At 40.7% G+C, this 22,165-nt stretch overlaps 2 protein-coding genes across 2 annotated transcripts; one reads left to right on the top strand and one right to left on the bottom strand.

The window, feature by feature from the left end:
• Positions 1 to 263: 263 nt before the first annotated feature.
• On the top strand, positions 264 to 2,902 carry rpl36a (ribosomal protein L36A). The gene is made up of 5 exons (XM_070836929.1): positions 264 to 304; positions 963 to 1,068; positions 1,149 to 1,216; positions 1,319 to 1,441; positions 2,825 to 2,902. Exons 1-5 carry the CDS (start codon positions 302 to 304, stop codon positions 2,843 to 2,845), a joined length of 321 nt encoding a protein of 106 aa, XP_070693030.1. The 5' UTR covers positions 264 to 301; the 3' UTR covers positions 2,846 to 2,902.
• gla (galactosidase, alpha) lies at positions 2,689 to 7,944 on the bottom strand. Its single transcript, XM_070836927.1, has 7 exons — positions 7,784 to 7,944; positions 5,792 to 5,966; positions 4,797 to 4,971; positions 4,505 to 4,596; positions 4,057 to 4,218; positions 3,652 to 3,849; positions 2,689 to 3,542 (listed from the first exon to the last, which is right to left on the bottom strand). The coding sequence occupies exons 1-7, from the start codon at positions 7,942 to 7,944 to the stop codon at positions 3,210 to 3,212; spliced, it is 1,296 nt and encodes a 431-aa protein (XP_070693028.1). The 3' UTR covers positions 2,689 to 3,209.
• Between the last annotated feature and the right edge of the window lie 14,221 nt (positions 7,945 to 22,165).

Raw genomic sequence — 22,165 nt, 5'->3', positions numbered from 1 at the left:
TAAATTGAGGGGATTTTTCTCAGACAGCCAGTTTGAGCATTACAGGAAAAACAGATGCACAAACTTCAGACTGATATTTCCTACAGACATTTAAATCCCCACTTATTACACTGCATTTATAACTCCCTGCATTAACATTAAAAATGGACCTCTTTGGTTGTTTGCTTGCTTGTAGTTTTTGTCCTCCTGGACCGTCCCGCCGCTAGGGGGCAGACTGTGCAGCAGGGGGACCGCTGAGGTCTACATTAGGAACTGCTTCCGGACTCTACCTCCCTCTTTTCCTCTGCATCGGGTCGCTGCCATGGTATGAAATTATTACAGGGATGCATTTTACAGAATCTAACTCAATCTTACCGATTTAAGAGTCACCATCGCGTCTAGTTAACTCTGAAATGTGAAGAATCTTTTGACACACACAAAGATGGCAGTATTAGCCGTATTGTGTATATTTTAATTAGATAAACTATAGCTGATGTGTTTGTGGGGAAATGCTGCTGCAAGGCGTACTTCCACTCCAACCGGCCTTTCTTTTGAGGGAAATTTAAGCAAATTGTCATCATAGACACCCATTATGGCAGCCAATAACCTTTTCACTTTTTCACATTGTTGCTGTTTCACATGTTTGATTCCCGTTTCGCACTAAATTCCCGTTAAATAGCCTCGAAGCTAAGCTGTTAGCTTGTTAGCTAACATGCTAGCTTTCTAGCTTACATGTTAGCATTGTAGCTTCTAAATATGCCGGTGTTCATCCCATAAATAAGTGTTACAAGTAGTTTAAATATTCCTGCTGTGCTCCACATAAAGCCAGCCGAGTTTTAAAGTTTACCGAATTAACATGGATACAATGCTACTCATTAGCTTTTGACGTTAATAGAATTGATTTTATAAACTCTTAGAGATTAAACTTACTCTAGCTGCTGCTACTAGGTTAATGCTCATGGTTTATCCTCTGTGTTTCATAGGTGAACGTCCCGAAGACCCGCAGGACCTACTGCAAGAAGTGCAAAAAGCACCAACCCCACAAAGTTACCCAGTACAAGAAGGGAAAGGATTCCCTCTATGCACAGGGTAAATAAGCCCTTATTTGTGAGTGGCTGTATATTAAATAATCTGTGACGAAGTGGAGCTCAATTGTATTTATTCTGCAGGTAAGAGGAGATACGACAGAAAGCAGAGTGGGTACGGTGGTCAGACGAAGCCCATTTTCCGAAAGAAGGTATGTCCAGCTTTCTAGTGCTGTTTGATCATATCATGTTTAGCCTGTATGTGTGTGAGAAACCAGAACCAATGGTATATTGTGTTTTTGTTTTTTTTTTAGGCTAAGACTACCAAGAAGATTGTGTTGAGGCTTGAGTGTGTGGAGCCCAACTGCAGATCCAAGAGAATGCTGGCCATCAAGAGATGCAAGCACTTTGAGTTGGGTGGTGACAAGAAGAGAAAGGTCAGTGTCGTTTTTCTGTTTTTATGGATATGTTTTAGAGTATTTAATTGTTTTCTGACTTGTACAGTATGTCGCCTCAGGTCAAAAATCTGTGCAGTACATCCCAAAAAGTATTCAGTAGGGAGTAAGTGGGTGTCACATGCTGTGGATCTCTTAACTACCCATAGAAAATGAAGTCTAGCTATTTAACCATTCATATATCTATAATGTTGGCACTGCTCACATTATGCCAGGCATTATAATGATTAGATACACCAGATTTGATATGTGATTTCACATCCACAAAATGACCCCAAACTTAGGTTTTGATACATCAAATTTGGATTCTAGGGTTGGATTTTATTCGATACATCTTTCTACATGAAACCACAGAATAAATGTTTTTTTCATGCTTAGAAAAACATTACTCAAACAATAGGAAATAGAAGAAACTGACACAATGTTTATGAGGGATAATTTTTTTTGTGTGAGATGTTTGTGTCCCAACACTGACACAGTGGCTATCAAAGCTGGAGCTTGATGATACAGAGTAATGAGCTAATATTTAGATGCCTGTGGGCATGAGGAAGTGTTGATTTGTACCAGTCATAAGTAACACTCTGATTAGAGCGCATTTTGCTGTCACTTACCGAGGATATGAGAGGGACTTGTTGGGGGTGAAATGCATTGATTTTGGATTGGAATCATGACTCTAGTGGTGGAAAAAGCTTAACTGTGGCCTTTTTCTTTTTTTCACCTTAATTCCCAAAAGGCATGTGGTGTTGAGTTGTGCTTCATTATGCAGTGGTACACAATATGTTACTCATACATGACAAGACAGTGTGGAGAAACAACAATATGAACAATTAAACTAACTCCACTGTAACTTAATTATTTTGGGTGTTTTACAAGTTAGTACTTAGTAATGTAATGTCCAGGAATCAGAAGTCACTGACAGGCCTTGTGTGGGTCATAATGTGGCATTTTTTAAATAAACAGCACCACATAAAAATACAAGTGGTGTAAATATGAATGGATCAGATTCCATCTTTGTGGCCTGAAGCAACATGTGTCTGCTGGATTACTTTGTAACACAATGTTGTGTATTAACTTCTCAGTAGCACCTTGCATTTGGTTCATGTGGTTTGTAGCCTTTAATCTTAATCCAAGTTGTGAACAGATGGTAGGGAAGGGGTCAAGTAGGAATATAATTATAGGACCCTGCCTGACTTTGCTGTTGTAGGGTCAAGAAGAAAACATGTTCATCAAACTGTTCAAAATTGGACTTTGAATTTAATACAAAAGATCATAATCATAGTATAAACTTTCATTTCCAGCAGCATTTACAGTGAAGCACATATCATTGACACATATTTATAACTGGTTTTCTCTATTCTCTTACAGGGCCAGGTCATCCAGTTCTAAACTGTGGCCCAGTCTTCTGGAGGATGTCACTATTTTCAATAAATGTATGAAAACATATTTGGAGTTCGGCTCATCTTTCACCTCTGCTTCACTGTGCTCATCAGATGTGCAAAATTCATTTTGTTCCAAGATAATTAAACCTCCATCAGCAGCCTAGTCTGGACAATTCACAGAAAGTGCACAGAAGTGTTTTCAACATGATAAAGGAGCAGGTGCCCTGTATGCAGCATGGTATCAAGGCTGATTAAACTAAACTCGAGACTAAAACATCTTTTTTATGCATTTTTGTCCTACAAATTTACACTTAATTTAATAAAAGCAACACTTATTAAAGCAATTCTCCACCTAAGACCATCAGCAAAGGTTACAAAATGGTGGCGCGCTTTTGTTTGACAGATGTGTCCTGCCAGTGCAGCTTGTAGAGCCCCTGAGAGTTGCTGCTGATGGGAGTGATGGTCAGTAGAGTGGTGCCTGAAGGGTTGACAGACACAACCATTTTGCTATGTGGAGTCTGAAGTCCCATTTCCTTGTACTGAGGCAGGATCTGTGTGACATTACACAAGGGGTTGCACTTCCTCCAGCCAGGTACGGCTTCGATGACTAACCTTCGGGGACCACCGATCTCCTGCATGTTCAGCATGGCGACAGCCAGTCGGTTACCTGACAGAGGCCTCTCCCACACCTCAAAACTGTCCACCTGTACAACAAGTTATATTTTTTTATTCTGTCATTAAGTCATTTTTATATAGAAACTGAATGTACTCTAAATGCTGGTGTCTGTCACATTAACTTCACCTGACACCCACCTTGGCAGTGCGGTATCCTTGCTTTCCCAGTGAGTCCTGACTGATGGCTATGATGAGTCTGTTTTGCAGCAGCTCCTTGGAGCGAGGACAAATGTCCCTCAGATCGTTAGACATGAGCAGAGGGGCTGCCATGATGGCCCATAATGCCATCTGAGATTCCTGCTGGTCACGACTCAGGCCAAAGTTCCCAATCACGAGCTAGAGAAATTAACCAATGATACCGATATAAATATTTTTTAAAAAACATATATATAAATAAATGGATGTAAATATTAGAACCTTAACTAAAGCACTGAGAACTTCCACAATGAAAATAAAACCGCTTCGTACTTGAAGTTCACAGGTTCTGTACTTATTTTGAGGTCAAAGAATGCAATGTATAAGAGCCTGTGTAGGGCAGAGTACCATATCGGGGTCGTTCCAGCCTCCAGGTCCAGCCGAGGGCACAATGACGTCTTGATGAGAAGCAGTCCACTCCAAGATGGACTTGACAGAGCTCCATGAGTCGTACACATCAGCGAAGTTGCGCCAGTGGTTACACGTCTCACGGATGGCTGTGTAGTTGGGCTGCAGGCCAAGAAGTGCTCTTTTATGACGTATAACACATGATGTACAGTGTCATGAGCATGACTATCAACTGCATTTTGTTTTACACGTTGAGATTTTAAAGTGTGGCTGCAACTAATGATTATTTTGATGAATCAAGTGATTGCTTGGTCTAGAAAATATAAGCACTGAACATGCTTTTGGATGACATCTAGCTCTTGTTCCTATGTGGTTTGAAACTCCGTAAGTACGGCAAATCGCTTTGTGAATGTAATGTGAAGTGGAGTAAATGAAGAAATTCTCTCACCTTTTGGAAAGTCCACTCATACAAAGGCCACTCGCAGGAGTAGAGGATACTGTGTCCGGTCTTGTTCAGCGCCTTTGACATGTTCACGTATCCTTAATGAGAACAAATCACAAACTGTTGTATTAAACCCAGAAAACACCTCGTCTACTGAGTCCATGGCGGTTCTGAATGAGAGAAGAACCAAAAGACGGACCCAGTTTATTTACATATCTATCAATTGGGCCTTATTCAATAACATTTGCTATGGGCGAAGTACATAGCAGCAAATTGCACCTAAGAATTAAAAGCTCACCCTCTCCCAGTAAGTTCCAGTCCATAAAGCAGCCATCAAACTTGAGCAGATCCACATCCCAGTCAGCAAAGGTCTGAGCATCTGTCTCATAGTAACCCAGACTGCCCGGGTATCCAGCACACGTATTTTTCCCCACATCTGCATAGATACCCAGCTTCAGTCCCTTAGAATGAACCTTAAAAAAGAGAAATAAATTAGAATTCATACATTTAGTTTACCTGCAGTTTTGTTCATGGCAGGTTGTGGATGTGTACCAGTAGGTGGCGATGTTGCACAGCTAAAAAAAAAAAAAACTTGACACCTGTGTTCCAGGACTCCAGCTCTGCTTTAGTGGGCCTAAATATATCTGTCTCCTGGTGAACATCACTTTTTAGCTTGCTGTGTAGTCATTTTGGTCTCCGTCTCAGGGAGAGCTGCTCTCCGCTGTGACTGCAGCTGAGGGGGTGAACGACAGACAATAATATGCCTGAGCGTCTCCCCTGGCTCCAGCTGCTGAATTTCTACCAAGTTTTCAAATCTGAGACCTGGGTTCCACATCTGGTCCTGTTCCCTTCATTATGTAAATAATTGCAGGTCGGCTCAGGATGTATGATGAATATGTAATCTGACTGTGTTATCACTTTTACTTCCAGAGTTATTTCACCAGGGGTTCCCAAACTTTTTATTTGGTAAAGATTCCCAAACTTCCATGCATTGGACCACATATTTGTTAACAAGGTACCCCAGGGAATCACATCTATGAGAATGTGTTGAATATGATATGGTTCACCATTATATAACTATACTATTTGTAATGAAGCCCAAAGACAGAAAACTGTACATAAAAGCAGTCATGTCCTTGTGTAAACTCTTATTATGCTCCTCCAGCTGGTGAAATAACAGCAGCTTCTCACTTTTCTGTCTGAACCCTTTTCTCTTTGATGTCTATTATGGCATTAATTTAATAGCACATTCACACCCAGAGTCTCTGCAGCTCTGTTATTCCTACTACTCACATAGTCGGCCAGTTTCTTGATGCCCCCCGGGAATCTTTTGGGGTCTGCCTGCAGGCGGCCCTGGGCATCGCGCTGGCGGGAGAGCCAGCAGTCATCGATGCAGACGTACTCGTAGCCGGCCTCTTTCCAGCCCTCCTTGACCATCACATCTGCCATCTGCATGTACAGACGCTCACTGCCAGGGCAACAGGAGGAGACAGGCAGGGCTGATGGTATCACTTAGTGCCAGTGTTCACTGTCATGTGCAGGAGCAATACAGCAAACGCAAAGACAAAATATTTTCATAAAAACAAACCCCAGTGTTTCTGTTTGTTACTGTTGACTGATATAACGCAACAGTTGAGACAACAGGCCGACATTTGGTGTTTTCAAATGCTTTGTTGGCCTGGGCTTTCTGGGAACAAAAAATTAGCTGTGGACGGGGAGTTTGTCAGTGATTATCAGCATAAAGGTCCCATATTAAATCAGGGAACTAGATCCTGCAAGATATCCGAGAGTGCTCTGCATTCCTTAAACCAAAATGCGGAGACTTGACTAACTTGTTATTATGAATAGAGCTGCAATCATTAGACAGCTAATTGGTTCCATTTCAAGTAAAAGTGCCAAATATTTGCTTCTCAAATTTGAGGATTTGAATATCTACGTGTAGACGGGCTCTGGGAAGATGTGATGGGTGCTTTCATCTACATTCAATAAAGTAAATTAATCAGTTACTTGAGAACTTAGTCAACAGATTCATCGATAATTAATTATAATCATTAGTTACAGCCCTAATTGTGAATGGATGGATAGAGAAACCTCAACTAGATCAGAGTGCTTTACCTGAACCACCCCAATAAATAAATGTCTCGATTAAATTAACTAAATTAATATGAATCGATTAGTTAATTGACACAAAATTAATTAGAAACTATTTTGAAAATTGGTTCATCTTTGCAATATTTCAATGGCAAATATTTGCCAGCTCCAGTTTTTCAAATCAGAGGATGTGCTGCATTTGCTTGTCTTACATTATAGTAAATTGAATATCTTTGGATTCTGGCACAAAAAAAAGAGTTTTGAGGACATCACCTCTAACAAATACTGATTTTTTTTGACATTTTTACTGTTGTTTTCACTTTAAATCCCATCACTAGTCATTTGTTGCAGCCCTTTGTCATTTCTCTTCTCTCATTTTTTTCTCTCATAATTTTCTAATTAATCCAGTCCATCCTTGTCATTACTGTATTACAGATTTCTTGTTCAGCTCCTCTTAAATGTGTGCAGACTCTTAGGTGCCTTATGTACAAAGTCCTTTTCCAAATCCCGGTTATTACTTTACACTCTGACATCAACACCTCCAAGGGCCTCAAACCAGAGAACAAATAAAGGCGAATTAAATCAGGCGATGCCATCACGGTCCCGTCTTATCAAACGTCCACTGCTTTTACAATCACACTGCTTCTGAGCTAATTTCCTCTTCTTTCTGAGACAGCTTCTTAATTATGACATGAAGATCTCATAATTACAATATAGTTTATTAGATGATAATTAATTGAAACATCATGAATGCGAAATAACTGTTGACAATGAAATGAATGAATGAAATGAAACACATGACAATGTTATGAGCTTGTTGTTATAATTATGAGACAAGCCAAGTGATAAGTCATTACATGAAGGTTTAGGATCGTTTGTTAGTAAAACTAATCTGCTTCTGTTGATTAACTATCACGTTATTTTCTTTTTTTGTTTGTTTTCCATACTGTGCCCCATGTGACTTTTTAAACCAGTGCATTTAAGAAACTTACTATATGCCGAAACACTTTTGCATGATTTAAGAAGTCACATTTTTTAAAATTAGATTATCTGAGGAGGAGGAGGAGGAGGAGTTCCTCGCAGAGCACCATGGGTAACATCACCGTGTACGTGACGGATTTCCTCGTGTTTTGGCTCACAAACACGTCTGACTGTGCAGCATCTCCGCCACCAGGCACCTCTGATGTCTCTTACCTGATGCAGTTATTGGGGTCTTTGTCACAATCGATATTACATAGGAACCTCTCCCAGTGCAGCCAGCCCATTGTGGGTTTCAGCGCCAGACCATTGTCCAGCGCTTCAGCAGCGGGGCTCATTACAACGATGAGCCCGAGGAGCAGCGCACACCTGCACATATTCACTTTTAGACCCGACTACACAACGAGAATACACCACTGTATTAGCGTTTAGTGTCTATTTCCTCATGTAAAGCGTCCTCGGCCCGCCCCTTTCCCCGCGGTCCTGAATGATTGACGTAAATCTGGACCAATAAGATTCAAATGCGCCTGTAACCGTCCAATGGTGTTTCTTAATACAAACCAGGAAGCGCCAAGGTTCACTGCTGGTGAAAAGTATGAGAAGTCAGATGACATGACATGACATATAATTATGACTTGTGGAACAACAACAACACAAATGACACTGATATTCATATATATTCAGGTTTAGTCATTGCTAGTGAATCTGGGAAGTTAAAACTAATTTTAAATCAACACTTTAGATTAATATACAGACTAAATGAACATAAAATAGCTTAGAAAATATCATCATGTCCACTCCATGTATAATAGTATAATGGTGCAGTATTACTATGCTGGACTGTGATGCGACTCCAAGTTTACTGTGCTGTGATTTGATTAATGGAACAGGCACAGTGCAAGAACACAATCAGCTGAAATAATGAGGGTTTTAAAGGAGTAGTTTGACATTTTTGGAAACATGCTTGAACCGTTGCCAGTCAAACAGCTGAGGCTTTAGACTGTGACCACACCCTGCCAAGATCATAAAGATCCAAGATTCAGGATTTCTACTTCCGTAGCACACACGCGGCACACATGGGGGCAAGATATTGCTCTTCACAGCAATATATGCAACAGATGAGACACCATTGAAAACAGTTGCTAAAAGGGATATTTACAGAGTAATAAAAGATAATAAATACAAATAATATATACTAACAGAAGGCACATGCAGATCCCAGTCCAGTAGCCAAGAACATATGCATTTGTGCAATAAAAAAGACGAGTCCCTGAGAAAAAAAGTACAATAAGTTGGTACAATATGAATGGGTTCAGTCCAGTTCAATGGGGGTGAGGCAGGACTGTGCGAGTGTTCAGAGTCCTGATGGCTTGGGGGAAGAAGCTGTTACACAGTCTGCCAGACCTGGCACGGATGCCTAGGAACCTCCTTCCAGATGTCAGCAGTGCAAACAGATGGTGGGAGGGCTGTGAGGGGTCAGCCACGATGTTGGAGGCCTCTCAGGCACACCGGGCTTGGTAAATATCAGTTTCAGCAGGGAGACGGACACGTATGATTCTCTCTGCAGTTTTCAGTATTCTCTGCAAGGACCTGCGACCTGACACTTTGCATTTATGCAGTGATACAGTTTGTTAATATGGTCTCGATGGGTCCTCAGTCCTCAGTCTCTGCAGGAGATGGAAGCGTTGCTGTGCACTCCCAGGAACTTGGTCTTGCGCGTGGCTTCTTAAGTCAGTGACCATCTTCTTAGTCTTCCCCACGTTTCACGAAAGGTTATTGTCATTGCACCACACAGTCTGTTGTGCTACCTCCTCTCTGTAACGCCTTTCATGTGTGGAGACATGTTGCCTTTGAGTTAACAGGGGAGTGTTGTGGTTGAAGCTGAATCTGGTAGTGTAGTAATGAGTCACCAGGGTGAAGAGAAGAGGGAAGGGCACACATCTCTGGGGAGAGCTGGTGCTCAGTGTGGTGGTGTTCGCAGTTCTGGCTGACTGTGGTCTTCCGGTGGCAAAGCCAAGTTGCAGAGAGGTGTGCTGAAGCCCAGCGTGCTTTGCTTCCCTGTCAGCTGCTTTGTAATGATGGCATTGATGCTGAGCTTAAATCTATGAGCAACATTTTGCATGAGTGTCCTTGTTTTCCAGGTGGATTAGGGCCACGTGAAGAGCAGAGGATACTGAATCCTCAGTGGACCGATTGGTCCAATATGCAAATTGGTCGGGGTGTAATGGATCTGATGTACTGCATAACCCACCGTGAAACCACCACTTGTTGTTTTTACACTTCAGCTTTCATATGAATCAAATAAAAAAGTAAAACATGTTAATTAGAGAGGTTTAGAGGTGCTGGTAGGTAGATTTTCATACCTGTCCCCCCCTGTTTACTAAGCTAAGCTAACCGCCTGTGATCCCTAGCTTTATATTTTATGCACAGGCATGAGAGTTGTATCGACCTTCTCCTCTAGAACTATTCCTCTAACCTTTCTTGCCTTTAGGGCAGAAATACATTGCTGGACCTCTACTCATCCCTTGTTGCTCACTTTCAGCGTAATGTGCACTGTAACCCTGTGCTGGACTATGACATGGCCTGAGGTTTGCTGTGTGGAAGAACAGGAACCACGAAAGCCAAAATAATCAAGGTCTTAAAACCGATGGTGGAATGTAACAAAGTACATTTACTCAAGTACTGTGCTTAAGTACAATTTTGATGTACTTCACACTGCTACTCCACTATATTCTCAGGCAAATGTCACACTTTTTACTCCATTACATTTACTTGACAGATATTGTTATTGGTTACTTTGAAGATCAAATAACACGTACGATTTTTGATTGGGAGGAAGTATAGCACTCCTCACTAACTGGAAGTATTGAACTTCCTCCCATCAGGGACGGTCCAGAAACAATATCTGTGTTGCAAGATGCGAGAGTATGTTGCTGAGACAGTGGCAGGTCTCAAACAAAGTTTTCTTTCTCCTGATTTGTTTGCCTGACAAAAAAAAATCTATTTTAGTGTCAGAGTGTTAGGGGAAAATATGGTAAATATATCTGGTCATGCTCTAACTGGTTGGTTGTTGAGAGCCACATATATAAGCCTGAATAATCTTCCCGCATATACTATAGTATTTTCCCATTAGGACATATAAGGGTGAATTGAGTTTTTCATACGAGACCCTCAACTATAAGTGAAAAAGCAGAAGATATCTCGAATATCTGGGTTGTATTTGCTTTCCAACCGACACTAAGAATGAAAGAAAATGGCCCAATTTACCCACTGTTCCCTGAGGAGCCTGGCTAATCAAAAATGCCACACACACTATCAGCAGCAAAGTAGGACTATGTACATATCGACGCCGCTTCAAGCTGTTTATTAGCTCCGGATCCAAGACACTAATTTGTCTGTTTCAGACGTCAAATGAATAACAGATAGGTTTCTTAATTCAGCCGTAAATGGACACCCTGCCACAGAACCAAATTAATCCTGGATGTTTTTCCCTGTAAAACTGTCAGCGATGTCCTCACACACGCAGAGAGAGTGAGTAGTTCTGAATTTATTTTAACACTTTGCCTTTTTGTTGGAATTTAAGGAGACAGCGTCACATTATTTATCCGCTAATCAAATCAGCTACTTGAGAGTTTGTACAAAGGCACAAAAGAGTTGAAACTTTACAGAGGTGACATCAGCAGATCATCTCAGTAAAACCGTCCTGTGATCCTCCTCCTGATGGTCTATCGCTGCTGTGCATGACTCCTTGTGTCCTGATATTGAGAGGAGGATGAGGCAGCATTCGTTGCTGCTGGCACATCCCCAGATTATGACAATAATCCTCATCCCCACTGCTGGCTGTATGTAAAAAGGGAGTGTTAATGAACACAAAACCTGACCTTTCAGCGAAATGTCAAGGGTGCCTATTTCAACCCTAAACATTATCAGAGGCTTCACCAAGGGACAGGCCTGATACAAACAATTTGTCACTTGCTGTAGTTCATATCAGTGCCAGTGAGAAAAGCCGTTGAGGCTCTAAATGTCAGATTTCAATTTGACTCACCCCCCCTGCTGATGGATGGAGCAATCTGGCTCACTTGAATACATAGTTTTTTCTTTGTAAGAATGGGATCTCGCACACTGTTGTGATAGAGGCCCTTTTAGCAGGGGTGTTTTTTTTTTCTTTTGCAGCGCTGCATAAAAGAGCAGTGTGCCTCTATCTGTACAGTGGTTAATTGAGATTGTTGACAGATGGGCAACCCGTGCTTTCTGTCTGCCTTATGGCTCCCCAGAGCTTTGACACCAATCACTCACGTTCCTTTCTTCACCAGTGTCACGTAATTGAAGAGACTGTCATGGCTGATTTATGTTGGCAACTTTGTTATAAAGTGTACGGGGATAAAATGAAAGCGAAAGCTGTGTTATGGCGTGCCTTCTTGCCAAGGAGTTCCATTATTTTATTGATCTATAGGGACAGGTGGCAGCAGGAACAAATGTCATCAAAACGTTGTGACCCCATAAATGCAACAACTAACACTGTATGGCTCACAAACCCTAAGTGGAAAATCATGTATTATCTTGTAATTAGCTGCTTAAGTTGTTTATGTGACTCTCACAAGGGAAGGAGCCTACGTGTGCTGATGTTGCTACTTTAATTAGGTCCTTGTTGCACTGAGAGACTGACAAATGGCTTTTGGTAACAAACTTTCAATAGGACCTGTGAATTACTTTGTTAATTGAAGACATTTTTTAAGTTCAGTCGATTGTCTTCATTTGACTAAACTCTGTGATTTCCTGATATACTGTACATACATATACATACCGTATAAGGTTTCGCTTAACTATCTCTAATTACATTTCTTAAAACCTGCATATACATTTTGAGCAGTCATAAATACAATGTACCCACTCAGATATACTTATATGTGCAATTACAATATGTGCAATAGATTTTGACCGGTCAGAAAACCCTTTACCAAATCCAAAACGACCTTACTAATATTGTTACACTATTTCATCATTCATTGCCACTGGGCTCACACACTTTGCCACGCTTTTTTTTTTTTGAGGGGGGGGGGGTATATTTAATGTGACAGTTGAGATGTGACAGAAAAAAGGAAAGTGAGGAGGATGTTTGCACAAAGGTCCCTGGGACCGGATTCAAACCAGGGATGCTGCAGTCATGCTGGTTAAGCATCCTAAACACTGTTCCACCAGATGCCCTCATTCACTATTCAGTCAAATTTTTAATTTAAGATATCTCTAATTACATTGTGAATACTAAGGCTGAGCCGTTAAGTTGTATGATGATTCAAAACTGAATTGTAGATATATTTAATTAGATTCTCAATGGTTCACTCTTACTTGTTAAACTGTAATTAGAAAGCCATAAATGTAGTATGCATAGCTTTAATGTGAATACTCTCAATCTTATATACTGTGTGTTAATTCTGGTTGCCCGAGATGCCATGTTAGGAAGAATTTTTGTGAAGTATTAATGAAGTGTTACTGGTTATTTAATTATATTTTCTCAGATGCTCTTAGCTGGGAAGCATGTGGTTCAAAGATAGCTTTCTCACTTCTGTCTCACAGCAGGAATCCACAGTGTGTTGCATCAACAACAGCTTTCATGTTGCAGTGGTTGCATGTTCTGTAATCTGACAGATTTTTAAGACATTTTAAGCAAAGTAGAAGGCTGACATGCATTCTTTATTTATGTTTAACCAGCTCATGTGAGTTTCTTAATTTTCTCTACTCAGTGATGCTCCTTCTGTCCCTGATGAATTATTCGACATTACATTTGACACACAAACAGGGGGAGAATTAATTTGCTTTCAGATGTAGAAATTGTCACTTCAGTTTCTGCTTCTCTGCAGTTCCCCTGCAGATGTTTAGACGGCGTACTGGGTGCAAGTTGTTTTTATCAATAAACCTTCAGAATAAATTATTCACGAATGCATTATTCACTGCCTTATAGCTAAAGGGTTTAATCGAAAGAAGCGCACCCTGTTCCTCCTCCATTTACTATTTAACCATGTGTGATTTTTCTGAGAAAGAAAAGAGAACAATTAGTATCTTTTAGATCTCATGCGCAGATTATTACCCAAAAGCACTAAGAACAAATACCGGATTTTTTTTTCAGTGCCATGAAACCATGAGGAAATATTTGCAGAAACTGACAAAAAGTTTATTGGATAAAAATTGCGGCAGCTTTGGAAAGCTACTGCCAATTAAACATCAGAAAGAGACCTCAAAATGTTTCATTTAAGATACTGGTTTTTTCACCCCCAAAATCAGCTATATTTAGCGATCATGCTGTCTGCGTTTAGTATACTTCATTTGGTCACTTTTCCAGTGTGAATGCATTGTGTATTTAAAAAAAAACACCTGCTTAGCATCAGTATTTGGCACAGATTTGTATGGCAGGATGGCGAACCTGGTAAATATAATCTGCCAAGCATCAGCATGCTGGCAGAAAAAATAAATATACACCAAATTAGCCTTAAAAACACAGCAGTAATGTGAAGAGCTGATCCTGAGAAGTCTGTTTACTATACTGCTGAGTAGCTGAGAGCAAGGTTTTAGCCCTCCATCACTGCCACTCATTGTGCTTTACCTGACTGCGTAGGTTCCAGACAGAGTGACCTTTGTTTGGGTGTTTTTTTGTGTATAGAGTCAATAGTATCTAAAGGTAATTTATGTTTGCAAGTCTTTTTTCTTTTACAGAGATTAGAAAAACAGCACTGGGCATTGCAGAAAATGCCTCTTGCCATACATAAAGTGAGGATGAAGTCAACCTTTTTTACCACCTCAAACTCACCTTCCATGGTTCATATGTTGCCTCTGTGTAATGGATGCAGGACTGACCTTTTCACATAGAGATAAACTGCCAAAGATGCCCCCCTGGAGCCTGCAAAAGCCAAATCAACCACGTCCCAAGCAGTTTACAGCACTTGCACATAGGATTGATAGACTTCAGACCTTATCTGAAACTTATCACCTTCAAGTTTTAATGTACTACATTTTGTAGCTGAGCACTTCCTACTGATTGTTAAAGAGGAGAATCAATTGTGTCTTTTTTCTGGCTGTGCTTTCTGTTTAATTTTTCATTTGAGGTTGAAAAATTCCACTTGTGTATTCTTTGAGACACTGCCTCTGTATTACCTGAAGAAATTATTCTGTATAGGAGTTCAATATGTCTCAGGTTACCAGCAAATTGATTTCTCTGGGTGGGTTTGCAGCCTGAAGCACATTTTTTATTCTCTTTGCTCTGAGTGGAAAAACAAATGATGTCACGCACACCATTCTACTTCTTTGTTATCACATGAAATGTATTGTTGTATTGCTCTATTTGGTGATGGAAATAAGCAATGGCCTAAGGGGAGCAGGTTATCAAGTCATATTATTCCACCTGGTCATGCAGAAGGCGATAGAGCCAAAGGAAAAGGTTTTAAAGAAGGCGGCAAGATTGCATTAGTTAAACTAGAAACATTATCTTTTATGACAGCAAAACAGCACATGGGACCTTAATGGACAGAAGTGCAGTGAATACATAGGTTCCCTGTGAATTTCTAAATGGGCGAAAACACGGGACAACAATGGGATGCAGGATTTCATGAGCAGCATCACCATGGTAACAAGACAAGATCACTATCACTGTGCATTCGGAAGACCCCATGATTGCAATTTCATGTCCACGTTCCCATGCTCCAAGCATCCCCCTATTGTTTACAGACCTGTGAAATATCTAACATGCTAAAACGGAGGCTTCAGCTCATTACCTCTGTTACACTTGACTGGTAAGCTTTTCGACACTTGAATCAAATGGCAAAGGCATAATTGGATTCAAATGGGATTTTAACCTATTAGAATAATTTTCTGTGTGCTGGAAGATGCTAAAAATTTAATGCTTAGTTCTTTTCATATTAAATGCTAATGAGGAATTGGTAGGTCAAAGCAAAGCCTATTCACGGCTCTTTAATTATCTGACACGGAGATTAAAGGTTGTGACTGCTATTACTCTCAGCAAAATGTTTTTTTTTCATGCCGTGTGCATCTGTGACTTTTTAAAAAGTTGTTTGAAGAACGACTGCTCGCACCTGGTTTTGAAGATTAGGAGCCTATTTTAGCATGGGCCATCCTAATGATTCAATTATTTAAAACAGACAAAACAAAACAGACATGCACAGACATTTTGGCATTCTTTGAGATTCAGTGACCTTTTTTCACTCAGAACTGCAACATCAAAAATCAGAATTTGAGAGGATTCCACCTCTTTTCTCTGGCGAAACAGAAAATGTGTTCTTCTTAAGAGCTGTCTCTCAGAGATAAATTTTGCCTTCATGATAGGATTATGATTATTGAGGAACATCAAATATGAATGCAAGTTTTATCTCAAGTTAACCAATAGTGTTACTTTCGAATTAAGACCAACACATCTCTTGTTGGCATGATTAAAGCTGCAATAACAGATTTTGTTTTGCCACCTGGTCCCGGGCGGAACAAGCTGTAAACACAGCAATGATGTGCAGTAGTGGTTGGAATATACAATTACCCTGATTATAAGACGCCCCCAAGATTCCAGCTTTTTGGAAAAATACTTTTTAAAGCTACAACATACTTTCACACTTGCCCTGTTGTTAAAGTTTCCTTGAGATCTAACCATAAAAGAAAGACTGTGTGTATGTTCTTTGTTTTTCTCAACAACCGCTCATCCGATCTGTTACACACTTTGCGGGTGTATGGCTGCGGACCAGCAGAGGTGCAGTGTTGAGTGAGGCGTTGTCTGGATGTGAAATGTAACAGATATTAGTAAAAGACATTTAGTGGAGCTTGACTTCTCCAATACCATCGCCTTCCTACCTCAAATATGTGTGCAAATCTTGAAAATCCTTCATCAAATCGTCTTCATATTTGGTGGGTGTGTTGCCCAAGGGACCAAGGGGTGATTTGCAGTGTTGAGTGTGAAGTCAATTGAATGGGTGATTCTCAACAACGCTGCACGCAGCCCTTCTGGGGTCCAAGCAATCAGCCTGCTCCAAATGGGCATGTGCTTCAAACAGCCACACCCTATATGCGTAAATAGTAAATGGACCATACTTGTATTGCATGTTTTTGACCATTCACAGCGTTGTAACACCACATTCACGGTCACCCATTTACACACCATTCCTACACTGATGGGAGGTTGCTATCAGGAGGAAACTAATCATTCACACGCACCCACACACTGTGCTGTGCTTCAGGAGCATTTTTGGGGTCAGTGTCTTGCCTAAGGATACTTCAGCACATGGACTGGAGGAACCACCAATCTTGTGATTGGTATACGACTCACTCCACCTCTGAGCCACAGCTGATCCACTCGTACTATTAATCCAAGGAGAAGGGACTCCTCATGCCTGAAGCTTCTTCTCTGGTAGAATTGAAACATGAAATAACACCATTAAAGCAAAACGTAAATCCTACATTTATGTAGTGTGTCTGTCAGTCACATATCTACTTGCGCACTCCTGTCGGGCTCTTAAAGCAGGCAGAGTTATTTTCTCTGACAGTTAGTTGGTTAGTTCTGTCTGTTTGAGCTCCTGATCATCTCTGACAGTGGTAATTCTTGGCTGCTCAACAGATGATTCAGTCCACGGTCCGTTTCTGCAGTGAAAATGTCAGGACGTCAGAAACTATTAACTGTCAGTTAAACTTTGAAACACTTTTAACATTGACGGACTCAAACAGATCCACTATAAACAGACTTGAAGAAACTTTCCAGCCTAGCAAAATTAAGGCTACTAACAACCCATGATGCAACATATCTGAGTGTTACAGTGGCACCCTCACCATTCAAAAAGAATATCTGATGTTGCTCTGACATATAATATTGACCCCACCTTTCCAAATATAATTTCTGGAAAAAAATTATTGTCTTATATTTGGGACATTATAGCATATTTCTGCCTTAAATATCTAACATGTAGGCTATTGACTTTTTACACATCCAGCCGAAAAAGGAGCAACATGACAATCATCACAATTGTCACAATATCACAATAATTTTTCTGGCAACCTGGTTAATGTAAGTCCAATATTCACTTTGAATTCAATTTTGTTTTGGTCTTGGACTCACTCCTGTGAAAAGTCTGTCTTTTTAGCCGCTAATGCTAAAAAAGCAGTAAAGTTGCATGCTGTGACAATGAGCTGAGAGACATTATAGCACTTCCTATAGCTGAGGGGAACTGTGATAATTATTGAAAGGCCCTGTTAAAGTACATATTCATTCCTTGTTAGAATAAAATGGCAGCATTAACAACTTTTCCACAACCTTTCTAAAATGTTTGCTCACTGTTCAGATGAAATTGAAAGAGGAAATCTTCGTGACAGTGTAGAAAAGCTTTTAACACCCACAGTAGGGTTGAACACTTGACAAACAACCTTGGCTAAGTACATTTTATGACATTTAACTAAACACTCAATATCTATATATATTGAGAAAAGGTTGGGAATTGAAAAATGCATGCTTATGCAGTAATTTCTATGCTCATGCAGGTACAGTGACACATTGGATGAGGTGCGTGTAGTAAGGGGGTAACTGGATGGGACAAACCATTACTCAGCATGCAGCGGACAGTAAATAAAAGGGTGTGGTAGCACCCGCTGAGCATTCCCCGCTGAGTCTCGTCTTTCACATTTCGACTCCACCCCGAGTGTTGCGATGCAAAGCTCAACACAGACTCAACAAAGAAGGATGTGATGTTTATTTTTGAAGCTCCTGCAGAGACTGCTCACAGCTTTGACGAGTTTTAGAGCAGACACGGAGAAAAAAAAGGTGAAGGAAGAGCACACAAGCTCAACTCACCGGTGCTGATCCTGGTGCATCTTCAAAACACCAAATTCCCTTCACTCCAGCACAAGCATATGTAACATGCATCATGTATGCTCGAACACAAACACACTCGTACTCACACACCTTCATGCTTCAGCCCCCATAGACTAGTTGCCTCCTTTCCGATACCAACCCCACATCTCACAGAATTATTTACTCTTGGCTTCTCAGCAGGCCCTTTGTTTCCAAGGCAACAGGACTTTCTGGATGTGTTGGGTTTGCTGTAGACTAGACAATCAGCATTTTTAAGGTTTCATGGCTTGACAGAAAAAGTTGACCAGAAATGGAAGCATTTTTTTTTTTGTTTCCAAGATTCTGAAATAGTTGGCACATGGCTTTTATCATCTTTGAGAAATTAATGATTCCTGTTGATTAGGCTTATTTCAGTACAAGTAGAAAGCCCTCTAAAAGACGCTCTCCTGGCATTTGGACACAATGAAATTTGCATATACATTCTCAGACAATCACAATAGGCCTTTCTAACGCTATGGGACTACGCCCTATGAAAAGAGTCTGATTATTCAACTCCCTGATGTGACACTGTCATGACAACAGCACAAACTTAGATCCATCTTAATCAGAAGCTGGAGGGAAGAGAACTGTTGTGGGTGAAGTATGGAAACCCAGCTATTTCAATGCTCAAAATGCTGGTCTATGAATCGTCTATCATATACAATTCATTCTGTCCTTGTTAGGAGCAAAACCTTTCAAACCCTTAACATGTCACCTCTCGACCTGTCTGGGAAGTGTTTGTGATCACTGATACACAGAAAGTGCCACAATTCAATAGTCCCTCCAAAAGTTCACGTCCCTCCTGACCAAAACAAGGACTGTCACTAAGTGCTTTCAAGCCAACTCCACATCTTAAGTGTTGAAGTCCCACCGGGTGAAAACTGGTGTTGTTGCTCTGAGTGCAGTAAAATCTCTGAACTGCCTCCTCAATAGCTAATAAGTTATGGTAGCTCCAATCCAGGTACAGCATGTAACATTAAGACAATTAAGACATTAAACTTTTGTAGAGAGCCTATCCCACCATTTCAGTAACTTCCACAACATGCAGTGAGCATACAATGCAATCTCAGTTTGATCTCATTCGGCAGCTGTGGGGGGTGAGGGAGGCAGGAGGTGGAGGTACATGACACAACTTTGGCAGAAAAAAAGAGAGGTCATCGTCCTTGGTTTTCCTTTAGCAGCATCAGATCACCCACGTCAGCAGGAAGGGGTGAGGAATGTTGGGGAAGATCAACATTGGGGGTCTCTCATCATGTCTGGATTTTAGGGCTTAGAAATGCCACACATTTCAATGGGTGCTACATCGGCGTACCTCATACCCTGAGCTACGTCTCAAAATTAGAAACGGACCGTTCAGAAAATAATAAATTCTGTAAATAGATTGTATGCATAACAGCAAAATCAAACTACAGAAACTGAATGCAAACCAATGACACTTTTGAGAGCTCATGTTTTAAAACTAGCATCCAATTAATCAGGTTTAGTTAATTATAGCAATAGTATGCAGCATATGCTTATATCACTTTTGAAAGAAACCTGAATATATTAAATTGAATATATAAATCATGTATATTAGACGTAAGAGGTCAAACTCTTTGCTTGCATATCAATTTAGAACAAAAAAGAAGTTGAAGAGTTAGCAGACTGACGGGGTCCTGCAGGCACAGACTTGCCTTTGACCTGCCAGTGAAAACAAGCAGGATGAAGATGGAAAGGCTAACCTTAAGAGACATCACAAGCATTCATTATCATGCTGTCTTTGGCATTCTCTGCGACACGTGATATTTAACAAAGGGATTTTTCTTTGCCCCGCTTTTAATTAGCGCAGAACAAAGTGACCTTTTTTGAATTGTAGCCTGCATCACCTTCAGAGAAGACATTACATATATTTATTGGCATTTTAGCTATGAAATGTCCAGATCACAGCATTTTCATTAATATAAATTTCAAAATCTATGGATACAGAGCCAGGTTGGATGCTTTGCATATCTAATCATGTGTTTTAGGCAAAAAAAAAACAAAACAATGCATACTGCTCATAGCTCTAATAAGACCACAATAGGTGATGCAACCGCATGTCCACCTTTGAAAGAAGGAAAATTTCTGCACATGTGGGCAGATATACTGACACTGAGAGATACTGAAGGTTTATCTGCTTGTGAAACTGTGCGTTCTGGGAGCCTTGGAGGCATCCGTCTGGCCTGTGGATAATCTGGGCATGATCTGTCCTGTGTTTGATGGGTAAGTGTGCATGCTGTCCAGTTTTGGAAAGAAATGAGGAGAACTGAGCTGAGTGTGGTGTGTCTCTACTAGCCACCATGCTGGCTCCGCCTCCTCCCCTGGATCCAGTCCACACCTGAGGATGATTACCTTGATTGCTCTGGTGTATATAAAGGGCAGCTCATGCAGTTGGAGGGAGAGCATGTGACAGAGGAGCAAAGTGCAAACTACACTGGGTTATTTCTTGTACCAAATGACTGGATGCATTTTGGCAAAAGTGCGAAATGGACTTTTAAAGATTTCTACTGAAGATATAAACAATTGTTTGTGATGAATGGAGATTGTTTTCGTATGTTGTTACACTGGAGACCTCTGACTGTGTCATAAGTGGAGAATACACCTGCCCTACCTGGCCTGTAATGACACCAGAGGGACCAACAACACAGAGTCTGCTGAGGCTGTTGCAGCGACTCTTGTATCTTGAACGCATCCTGCTGAGGAAACATTACTATGCTTGCTCAGCAGCAACTAAATGCCTCCATAAGACACTTAACAGAGGCAGATGTAGGGGGAGGATTCCCAGGACTCCAAATATATACTGTTAAAATGCTGGAGAAGGATAAGAGTTTTAGCTACAGGTGTTTTAAGAAGACTGAAGGTTTGTCATCGGTCAAAAGAGCTGAACTCACTGCTGCTAGCCCATTTTTCGGCCTGGTTCACGGAAGCAACCTAAACCCGGTGTAATTGGGCAAAATACAGCTATTTATGGGAAGCCTACCAAGACCTACCTCCTGCCATTGAAGACAACTGAATTGGACTGAGACAATATCATGGTAAGTACTAGCCATCCACTGGCCTTCACCTATTCTTTGAATGAGTAACAAAAGCACATACAGTCAGTGTAAAACCAAAGTTCTGCTTAGCTTAAGTTTGCACTGCACCAAATGTCGTGACGAGTTTCTCAGATATGGAGGTAGTCAAGTCTTGAGCTGTGATAAGAATTCTTCATACTGTAGTATGGATGCAATCGATACGCTACAAGCAGTAAATAGTGATGCAAACACAAATAAATGCAGCTGTATGGGAAGTATGGGAGCCATTTTTAGGTGATCTTAAGAAACAAAAATATGTTGAAATGGTGCTGAAGTGTGACTACAGCCCTTCGGCTACTGCGTTTTTAAAATTCTGATGCACTACTGAGAGAGGGAAGTCGGCACAGAGATAAGAGTGTTTTTGAGTTGAAGAATTGTAGACTTGTAGAGCTCATAAGATCCCCATAGCAATACACGACCACAGGAGGAGGCAGCCTGCAAGAGAGTTTTCTTTACTCCGTTTCTTGTGATGAAAACTTTCTTTCGCAAAAACAGTAATGGGCAGCATGACTGTAAAAAGTAATCCCCAAAACTAATTGAAAAGAGACATCAAACCAACATTTCTTTGCATGCTTGCTGTGCTTATGCCCGTCTACAAAAAGAATGAAATTGAAACATTTCCAACACAAAGTGCCAAAG

The sequence above is a fragment of the Pempheris klunzingeri genome, chromosome 9 (genome assembly GCF_042242105.1).
Source record: "Pempheris klunzingeri isolate RE-2024b chromosome 9, fPemKlu1.hap1, whole genome shotgun sequence".
In the NCBI taxonomy this organism is placed as follows: domain Eukaryota; kingdom Metazoa; phylum Chordata; class Actinopteri; order Acropomatiformes; family Pempheridae; genus Pempheris; species Pempheris klunzingeri.
This window is presented reverse-complemented; position numbering and strand designations above follow the sequence as displayed.

What these genes read in the sequence shown, in the direction of transcription:
- rpl36a (XM_070836929.1), top strand. An exon ending in GGATTCCCTCTATGCACAGG is followed by an intron (nt 1,069 to 1,148) that starts GTAAATAAGCCC and finishes TTTATTCTGCAG; the next exon opens with GTAAGAGGAGATACGACAGA. An exon ending in AGCCCATTTTCCGAAAGAAG is followed by an intron (nt 1,217 to 1,318) that starts GTATGTCCAGCT and finishes TTTTTTTTTTAG; the next exon opens with GCTAAGACTACCAAGAAGAT.
- gla (XM_070836927.1), bottom strand. Translation starts at nt 7,944, where the DNA reads ATGTGCAGGTGTGCGCTGCTCCTCGGGCTCATCGTTGTAATGAGCCCC. An exon ending in GACCCCAATAACTGCATCAG is followed by an intron (nt 5,967 to 7,783) that starts GTAAGAGACATC and finishes TTGCCCTGGCAG; the next exon opens with TGAGCGTCTGTACATGCAGA. An exon ending in TCAAGAAACTGGCCGACTAT is followed by an intron (nt 4,972 to 5,791) that starts GTGAGTAGTAGG and finishes CTCTTTTTTAAG; the next exon opens with GTTCATTCTAAGGGACTGAA.